Source organism: Sinocyclocheilus anshuiensis, unplaced genomic scaffold, assembly GCF_001515605.1.
Source record: "Sinocyclocheilus anshuiensis isolate Anshui unplaced genomic scaffold, SAMN03320099.WGS_v1.1 scaffold502, whole genome shotgun sequence".
NCBI classification, from domain to species: Eukaryota; Metazoa; Chordata; class Actinopteri; order Cypriniformes; family Cyprinidae; genus Sinocyclocheilus; species Sinocyclocheilus anshuiensis.
In genome coordinates this window covers 127,977-137,833 of record NW_015544194.1, presented here as the reverse complement: position 1 = coordinate 137,833, position 9,857 = coordinate 127,977, and the positions used below count along the sequence as shown (strand labels likewise).

The following is a 9,857-nucleotide window of genomic DNA, read 5'->3' as shown; positions in this document are numbered from 1 at the left end:
ATGACCCCTTTAAGATACAATCCAGAACACTCTAGCAAGTTAGCAAGCACTCATATGACATTGCAACACCTTGGTATAACTGCCCACAACACCCTACAGTCAGACCATTCACATTTTTTACAGGCATGTATTATATCTGGAAAGTTATTAGGAGGAAGTTATTGAGTTTATTGAGGAAGGCAAAGCATTTGATCTACGTACATATAGGAACACAATGAGCACACTATGACACATGCATGTAAATACAATGACAGGCCACTGAACTTAAAAAGAAATAAGAATAAAGTACTATGTCCTAACTAAGCCAGTTTTACAAACTGCTCTAAGATCTTTGACAAAATAATGACAGAGAACGAGAGCAGGACAGAGAGAGAGAGAGAGATAATGAGAGCACTATGGCTGGTATTACCTGTGGAGGGGAGGAGCATGGGAAGGCTGTGGTATGTGTCAGCATTGTGGAGAGCGGAAAGAGAGAGTCACTTTCAAGAGACGAAACGAGCAGTGCGCCATTAGTCCTGCTCCTGTAGATACAGGAAAAGCAACACCTGTTGGACACCGACATCTGTGTTACAGGTTAACTCTTTGATTTTACATCAGACACGTTTGGGGACGGTAATTGTTTTTATATATATTCAACATGATAACCAGGAAGGAGGACACACAGAAGCAAGCTTTCAACTCTAAGGTAAATATAGCTTTCTGTCTAACCAGCAGGTTTGTCTAGTTAAGCTACAGACTTGACAATAAAATGTGCCAAATTTTACACAGATGTTTCCATTTTGTCTGGAAAGGAAAGCAGCTTTAACAAGGGAAAAGTAGTTGAAATTATGTTTGGATTATGCCCTTGATTTTAATCAGTAGCAAGGAAATAGTTTATAACTAGTAGAAAATGGTTTATAGAAACCTGGTAAATAGGTCCACTTTCATTTCATTTCATTTCATTTTCATTTATGCATTTAGCAGACACTTTTATCCAAAGCAACTTACAGTGCATTCAGGCTATACATTTTTTACCAGTATGTGTGTTCCCTGGGAATCGAACCCATGACCTTTTGCACTGCTAACGCAATGCTCTACCACTGAGCCACAGGAACATCGTGTGGCTCAGGAACACTTTGTTTCTATATGGAAGAAGTCTGTTAAAATAAAAAATAAATAACTAATTGAGGTTACCAGGTTTTGCAAAACCTGCTTTTATTCATGAAAAGAAAAATGCCTGAAGGGAATTAGTCATAATGGTTTAGTCATAATTCTACTGTGTGTTATCCATGGATAATGTAGATCATATATTTTGTTTGACGGTTGGACTGTGTGGATTGTCCGATATAAGCAGCGGTCAGGTCCTTTGACTCATTCCGTCACTTGTGTAAATGTAGACCTGCATAATGCCTGAGTAAATTATTACGTTTTTGTGTTTGTGAGTTATGCTTAGTGGTAATGAGAGTTCATTTGGCAATTGGGCTGTATTTCTTGATAAGTTTTTCTGACCGTTCTGATCAACTAACTGTTCCTTTAAAATGTTCGATCAAAGTGTGAGAAACTGGACTATTACAAAACAAGACCTTTTTATGAACTCTTTGAAAAATTGAAGTTTAATTTCATAAATAAATAATAGAATAATACATTAATAATATAATAGAAATAAATAATTAGCAAAGTCTGGAATCCAGATTAAAAACAATCATTTCCTTTTTTGATAATTTTTTGACAGGTTCTACTGTCATGCATCTTTGCAATATGCTCATGTGCCCAACATAAACAGGGCGACAAATAGTTTACCTTGATGTTTTGAAGATTATTATTCTTATTAACACAGTGATCAATTGCTAATCTACATGAGTAGCCTATATTATTCTCCATAATCTTTCACCTAAATCATTTAAGGAAATATCTGATTAGGGAAATTTTCATTTAAATTCTTCTGCATTTCATTCACCTGACGGAATGATGTCACCGTATTTGGATATGCAGAACAATCTACACTCCGACTGCTGCTGTTCACAAACTGTGTCAGTGAGGGCAAATGCTCGATTTCATATAACTGAGCACCTGCAGGTGAGAATGGTGAATTGTTAATCGATGCAGTTTAAATTACGGATCTTGAAACACGAAAAGCATTAGTGATGAAATCAATGTGCGTAAAAAAAGAAAGAACAGTCTATCTGATTTATGTTCCTGCAGCTCAAGACTACGAATCATGTCGTAAATTTAGTGGAGAGGTTGTCTCGCTCTGAGGATGGGTTGAAAGAGAGGACCACTCCCAACATACATTTTGTGGTTATTCTTTGTAGAAATTCCAGTAAATCAGAGATTCCCAACAAGGGATACACATAATCCAATGGGGATTTAGCAAGATTTGGATTTTGTACTAAGCCATGAAACATATTCACAATATCTCATCTAATTTAAGAAGTGATAATGTACAGTACATCTATCACAGTAGTGTTAGTAGCAACCTTTAGTATCAATGAGATAGATTTTGTTCATATTTTGAAACTATATTTTCAGCTTTCATGTTAAATTTAGTTAGCTTTAGTGATTTTGTTTTGCGTTTTTGTCATTTTTATTAGTTTTTATTGTTTGTAAATTAAATTTAGACTACGTAAACTATGATAACCCTGTAACACAGACTTTTACTTGAATTCAATTAAATTCAATTCAAGTTTATTTGTATAGCGCTTTTCACGATACAAATTGTTGCAAAGCAACTTTACAGCAAATTAAGTTCTGTCAGGACCACTATCGTCAAAGATGATTGCATTATTTGAATGCTTGGCCAAAGAGATGTGTTTTTAATCTAGATTTAAACAGAGAGAGTGTGTCTGAACCCCAAACGTTATTAGGAAGGCTATTCCAGAGTTTGGGAGCCAAATACCTCCTTTAGTGGACTTTGCTATCTTAGGTACTACCAAAAGTCCAGCGTTTTGCGACCTTAGGGAGCGTGATGGATTGTAGCATGGTAGAAGAAGTTAGGTACGCAGCAGCTAACCCATTAAGGGCCTTATAGGTAAGTAATAATATTTTGTAACTGATACGGAACTTAATAGGTAGCCAGTGCAGAGACTGTAAAATTGGGGTAATATGATCATATTTTCTTGACCTGGTAAGGACTCTAGCCGCTGAATTTTGGACTACCTGTAGCTTGTTTATTGAAGATGCAGGACAACCACCTAGCAGTGCATTACAATAGTCCAGTCTAGAGGTCATGAATGCATGAACTAGCTTTTCCTGCATCAGAAACAGGTAACACGTTTCTTGGCAATGTTTCTAAGATGGAAGAATGTTTACTAGTATTTTTTTTTAATAGTAGAGTTCTTTTACACTTTCCTGTTCCTTTTTCATAAAATTCGACTGGAATTCTTTAGCAGGAAAAGCAAGGTTGATGCACCTGTAATGCTGCATACCTAAGGCGTCTGACTTTGTTTGGCGATACTATTTACCTGTAGTCGTCAATGAACTCACTCGAGAGGGAGAGAGTACACTCCTCCTTTTGCACACAATGGGGAAGGTTTAGATATGCTGTTCTACGTAAGCAGGCCAGTTTCACCCCTTTAACACAAGAAATCTAATGCCTGTGAGACACATCCCTGAGCCTGGTTCTAGCTGGTTCACATAACAAATGGAATTCAGATGGTTTAAACATTTTTCTTGGTTCTCATGGTTCACTGAGTGAGAATGCCATCAACATACAGTCTCTTATTTAGTGTAGGTGAACTCTCAGATGACATTTCAGGTCAAAAAAGAGAGTCTCCTATACGTCTTTCAGCTGTCAAACATATAGAGGTCTTATGACCACAATGGAACATCTGTCATCATCAGATAGAAGAAATAGCATGAAACCTGTATTTCTAGTTTGCCATATGGTTCTAGTAGCATGTGCCCTCCTGGGTACTCCTGTAAACTCATGTTGACAGGGAAACATGAGAAATTAGATGTTTTTCCCAAGCATATTTGCGTTTCACACCTTCAAAAACATATATTCAAACAACTGACAATTCAAACTTGAAACATGTGAATATGATTTAAAGTGTAATTCCTGATGCCGGTTCATTACTAGTTTTCTATTTCAACACATAATGTGTTACTCTAGTAAGTCAAGTCAGTTAGAACCACTGAATCTTTGATGTTCCTGCTCATGGAACTGGTTTAGGGTTAATGGTTTTAAATTTCAGGAGTGGAATGTTTCAAACTAGGCTGATTTCATGGGTCTCCACACTTCACGGCAGATTTGTGTTTAAAAGACAATGGGAGAACAGAGACTGGTATCTACTGCGGGCCTGCTAATGGAGGTGGATGGTGTATGATTACAGTCACATCATCTGATCTGCTACAGACAGCTAGGAAGTTCACAAAGCTTGCTGAGTAAACACTTTTTAAATAGTTTTCAAATGTATAAATGTGCTAAGATATTATATTGTTAATATTTATTTTCTTTTTGTATTTTTTCTTAGCTATGGCACTGTGTGAGGAACTCACTATTGACATGTAAACAGAACATTTCACTTTACCCGTGTAGTTTTTAGAATAGCTGAGCAAAATAAGATCCGTGGATAACATTGCTTAGAGAGACTTCCACATGTTACTTTACAATATAAATGATACACGATCATATCGCAAATGTGAATTCTGAAGCTACAATAAGGACTACTGTTACCACAAGGAAGTAGGTTTACATGCTTGATGAATCAAATGACTATTGTGTATAGCAGTAATAAAAACGGAACTGAAAGCTACCGTTGCATTAATGCATTGTGTTTACTATAGCAAGTATTGTACGCTAATTATAAGGCAGTACATGATAATATACCAATAATACAATGATAATAACCCGGTAATCATAACACCTGCTTACCCGAAAATATAATGTTTTTCAGTACTGTTAATGACACATACAGTAGGAGCAGTCATATAATTATGACAAAGATAACACAGTTAATTTGCACTGTTAGAGCAGGTTCTCACAAAACTTATTTTGTGTTCCACTCCCTGTGCTGCTTTTTTAATTGATTTTCTATGTAAAGATGTACTAGATGGACCGTTGTGGTGTGTCTTGCTTTTGTGCATGAGCACATTTTAAGAATGCATTTCGAGACCTTGACTTCTTTTCCATTCATTAGTGCTGCAGCTCTGCAGTTGCACACAACCTGATCTAATGAGAAAATGTAGCTATTTTACGAGGTGGCAATTTCGTAAGAATTTGTTCGGAAACACAATTTTTGAAGATAGGGTAAGTCTGAAGAAGGCCCACACAAAACTCCACCCTAAACCTAACGTCAGTGGGGTGTAAGCAAATTATACAAAAGCATATGAATGAGATCGAAAAAATGTACACAAATTAGTCTCCAATTTGCCAAAATGTACAATTGTTATGAATTGCCAACAAGAGAGTGTGTTGGTTGCATAGCTAATGCTTTGCAGTGTGTCACATTTTAAAAGCAAAAACACATAAAGACTAAAATGTACTTCTTTATATGTGAGGGGATAAAGAAAGAAGGTCATTTCTGACATCACAGTTTACTAATATTTTACAGCTGATGTGTGAAAGCTGTCTTAAAAATAATCAATGTCATTGTGCTGAAATAAGTCAATGATTACATTTAACATAGATGTGGCTTAATCAAGCCAAATACATGATATCTTTGTTATAGTAAAGCATTATGAAATACAAGCCATGAAACGTGAGCTATGTTCTGTGCAGACACCAAAGACAAACAACATATTTGTGTTAACTTTTCCCCTTATCTCTTATGGTTATTGCCGTTTTGTCAAATTAAATGATCTGGTTTGACAGGCAGAAGTGTTGTGACTGTGAGTACAGTACACACATTCTTTGAGCATGTGAGCACAGTTTCAAGGTTTGCAGGAATGTGAAGGTTGGTTAATGATTGCCTCAGGAGTCAATATGCAGGTTGAGGACATGAGACACTCTCTAACTCACCTCACAGAGCATATTTAAAAACAAACAGCCAGTTTAAGAGTGTCTTCAAACCTGTTAAGTTGCCAGAAGCAGCTTGAATATCAGCGCTTCCCTAAAATGTACATCAAAATCAATGATAACTTGCAAAATAGGGCTGATTGCTGTTGTCAGAACATGCTCAAGGGCAGATATAATTTGATCAATGACTTCTCATTAATGTGTTGGTTGAAGGAGTTTATTGGCTTGCATTGCTGACGTTTTCTGAAAAAATGTGCCTGGTTCATTTACAGTCTGGATGAAGTTGAGAACTGAATAAAATCCTTATGTTCCTCATTTTACCATGCATGCATACACTCTTAAAAATAAAGGTGCTTCACGATGCCATAGAAGAACCTTTTTGTCTAAATGGTTCCATAAAGAACCTTTAACATCTGAAGAACCTTTCTGTTTCACAAAAGGTTCTTTGTGGCGAAAGAAGGTTCTTCAGATTATAAAAAGGTAAGAAAGAGATGGTTCTTTAAAGAACCTTTGACTGAATGGTTCTTTGCGGAACCAAAACTGGTTCTTCTATGGCATCGCTGTGAAGAACCTTTTGAAGCACCGTTATTTTTAAGAGTGTACTTCTAGGGAAATGTGGTGTCAGGTTAAAAGTGATCATGCTCTTTTGAACCATGTTCTTACAGTTACATGACGTGTGAATCTTCATCACAACACATCTTTCTGATGTACTCTAAAAACATTATCTAACAGTAACAATGTTTTAATACATTATGGCATTCATTGGTTTAATCCATGGCACACTTTGCCATTTTCTGACTTGTAAAGCAGCATTCCTCATAATCGAATGGCAAAACATTTGGAGTGTGTTTTTGCACTGTCTCTTGTTATAGTTTCGGTTAGTTTAGTTAGTTTAAACTATTACATTTAAGTAAAAGTTGCAATTTTCACATCTGAAGTACCAGAATCTGGAATGTTCCCAGTTTAAAGTGTGACCTGAGCTACTTAGCCTTCATTTAAAAAAAGGACCCAATAATGAAAATTCTGTCATTGTTTACTTATCCTTACGTCTTTCCAAACCGTTAAGAGTGTAGTTCATCGTCAAGTCTCAAATGAAGATTTTTGTAGTGAAACGTAATAGATTTCTGTCCCTCCATGGAAAGTTAATGCAACCAAACCGTTGATGTTTCAAAATGTTCATACAGACATTGCGAATGTAATCCATGAACCAATGATGTTTGCAAGCAAGCAAGATTGTACTTCTGTTTACCATATTTCATGTGCTGTATGTTTGTGCATTGATCAATATTTCCATGTGAATAAAAGCCTATATTAAATATTCATCATATAAAGCAATTGTGTACCTTCAGAAACCCATTTAAGACATTTTACATCCACACCGGTTTCTCTATACATATTGCAAGGCTTTTTAAAAAATCTCCCTCGAACATAGCAGAGTATGATAATCGTTTCTCAGCAAGCATTTTAACAATCAGTGCCTGACAGTTCACAACTGTATTTTGGTGGTTTTCTAAGTGCAGTTATTCTCTATATTGTAAGTAATTGTTCTGTATTTTAATTGTTGTATCTGTTCAGCAGATCACTGTCATGTAGAGACGCTCCTTACTGACTTTCTCACAGTCATGGAGCTGAAGGTGTGGGTGGATGGTATTCCACGTGTTGTCTGTGGCCTATCAGAACAGACATCTTGTCAGGATGTAGTCATTGCCCTTGCCCAGGCTATAGGTAAGTTATTGAGCCTCTCTCTGTTTTGCTCTTTGAACAGCTAGTGCGTTTGTATTTTAACGTTCGCTCTTAATGTGCTCTCCAGGGCAAACTGGTCGTTATGTTCTTATCCAGAAACTGCGGGATAAGGAACGGCAGCTTGTGGCCAATGAACGCCCATTGGAGTCCCTGGCTAAACTGGGCCAATTAGGCAATGAAGTGCAATTCATCCTACGGCGCACCGGCCCCACAAGCAGTGAAGGCTCAGACCAAGGTCGAGCCCCGAAATTACCCAGACCTCCAGATCCAGAGCCCCTCAAACACAAAGAGCCAAAAAAAGCTCTTACTTTCAATCTGGGGCCCTCCACATCACCCCAAACCCGTGTAAAACAGGTTGAAAAACCACCAAGAGACTCCCAAGCACGAGGGGTGTCCCCATCTCCGCCCTCGTCTCTTGCCCAAGCTGGTCCATCCAAAGACACACTTTATCAGCAGATACTACGACAACAAGGGCAGCTACAGTCTCTGCAGGGACAGGTAGAGTCTCTAGAGAGGGAGCTGAGCATTTGGGAGCGGGCTCCTCCTCCAACCCTTTCCCCTGACCTCCTTGAGAAAATGGACCACCTACAGCAGCTTTTAGGGCGGAACGAGACAGAGTTGGCCCACGCGTTGCACTGGGAAAATGAATTTCAGTCTGAGGTTCAAAGAGAAAAGGACATTCTACGGCAAAAAAATGAACTCCATTTAGCTCTGGACAAACACAGTCGAAGGTTGCATGACACAGACAACCAATCAGAGCAGCTAGAGCGAGATATCAAGCTGCTTTTTGAAACCAAGAGAAATGGTGTGCTTCAAGCCAGACCCAGTGTTGAAGAATCTGTAGTTATAGCAAAGGAACAACTGGACAACCATCAGCATCACAGGGCTGAACTGCAGGCATCAATTGAAGAAATAGAAAAGGAGTTAAGGCTGGCAGAAGAAGAACTGCAGGTCTGCATTTCTGTTTTTATTACTAGTTATTATGTAATTGCCATATCATTATTGTTTCACTGGAGGTTAATCTTCTAATACTCATTTGTTTATTTATTTTTGCGTATGAAACATTTAAACGTGCATAATCAAACCTAATCAAATAATCAAATGTTTTCTCTCATAAAATGTGAGATAATATTGCAGACACTATGGGCTCGCTGAGTGGGCAAGTACTAGAGTATCCAAAAAAGGACAAATAAGTTATACGCTGCAGCCTATTATGCCTACTTACTTGGTAAATAAAAACAGCATGCCAAAAGAGTAGTTTGTCCATAATAGCATCTATTATGGACAAACATCATTTAATAGCATCTGAAAAACAGTAGGTGAAAATTCCCAGGATGACTACCTCTGTTGAGATTCTTGAGTGTGCGTTCGATGGAAGCTTTACTATCCCTTGAGGTCACATGACACAGCCAACGCAGATGTTGTAGGCTTCGATTTCATTCATACTACAGACATTCGTACTATATATCCACCTTATTTTGCAACATGGAAGTAAAGCCATTTTCTGAGAATGTGCGAGACTTCAGATTCATTGACCACTATATAGAAGAACTGTAGTACAAAGTGTACAAAGTGTAGTAAACATGCGTTTTTAATGTCCCTGAAGTAAGTTCGTTGGTGTTATTATTACTGTTGCTATGTTTTGTGTTGCTAGACTTTTGGACCTGTTTTGCCCCCGTAGTCCTTCCTGTGTTTCATTATTTGGTCATGTTCCTGTCCTCGTTTAGTTTGATTATGTTCCATTGATGTCACCTGTGTTTCCCTGATTGCCCTGTGTTTAAAATTCCTAGTCTGTTCAGTTTGTGTTTGTCAGGTCTACTTGTTTCTACGTGTGTCTGCCCAGCTCCTATTGTGGATTATCCCGTGTTTTCATCATTAAAGACTGTGAATGCTACTCCGTGTCTCCTACGTTCTTCCTGCAGCAGCGTAACGTGACAGAAGACCTGACCAACACAGTTACCTCTGTGTTTTCTCCTCCGTTTGTTTTCTCGTTTTTCTCTCAGTGTTTTTGTTTCCGTTGTGTTTCTTGATATGGATCCCTTCTTCCGCCTGGAATTCCTCCTCCGGCTGGAGCAGGGGGACAGTTCTCTCGAGGACCATACAAGACTGGTTCGGCTGTCAGCTAGCACCACCAGCTACCCGGACGACACGCTCTGCTCATTTTATGACGTGAGCTTGA

General features: G+C 38.1%; 1 protein-coding gene across 2 annotated transcripts; it reads left to right on the top strand.

Moving 5' to 3' along the window:
- The first annotated feature begins 478 nt into the window (after nucleotides 1-478).
- Nucleotides 479-9,380, top strand: LOC107696630 (ras association domain-containing protein 8-like). Of its 2 annotated transcripts, none has more exons than XM_016497068.1 (3): nucleotides 479-685; nucleotides 7,514-7,660; nucleotides 7,746-9,380. In XM_016497068.1, the coding sequence occupies exons 2-3, from the start codon at nucleotides 7,558-7,560 to the stop codon at nucleotides 8,705-8,707; spliced, it is 1,065 nt and encodes a 354-aa protein (XP_016352554.1). In that variant the 5' UTR covers nucleotides 479-685; nucleotides 7,514-7,557; the 3' UTR covers nucleotides 8,708-9,380. The 2 variants fall into 2 exon arrangements, with proteins under 2 accessions (XP_016352554.1, XP_016352555.1); XM_016497069.1 differs by having other exon boundaries at nucleotides 7,511-7,660.
- The last annotated feature ends 477 nt before the right edge of the window (nucleotides 9,381-9,857 follow it).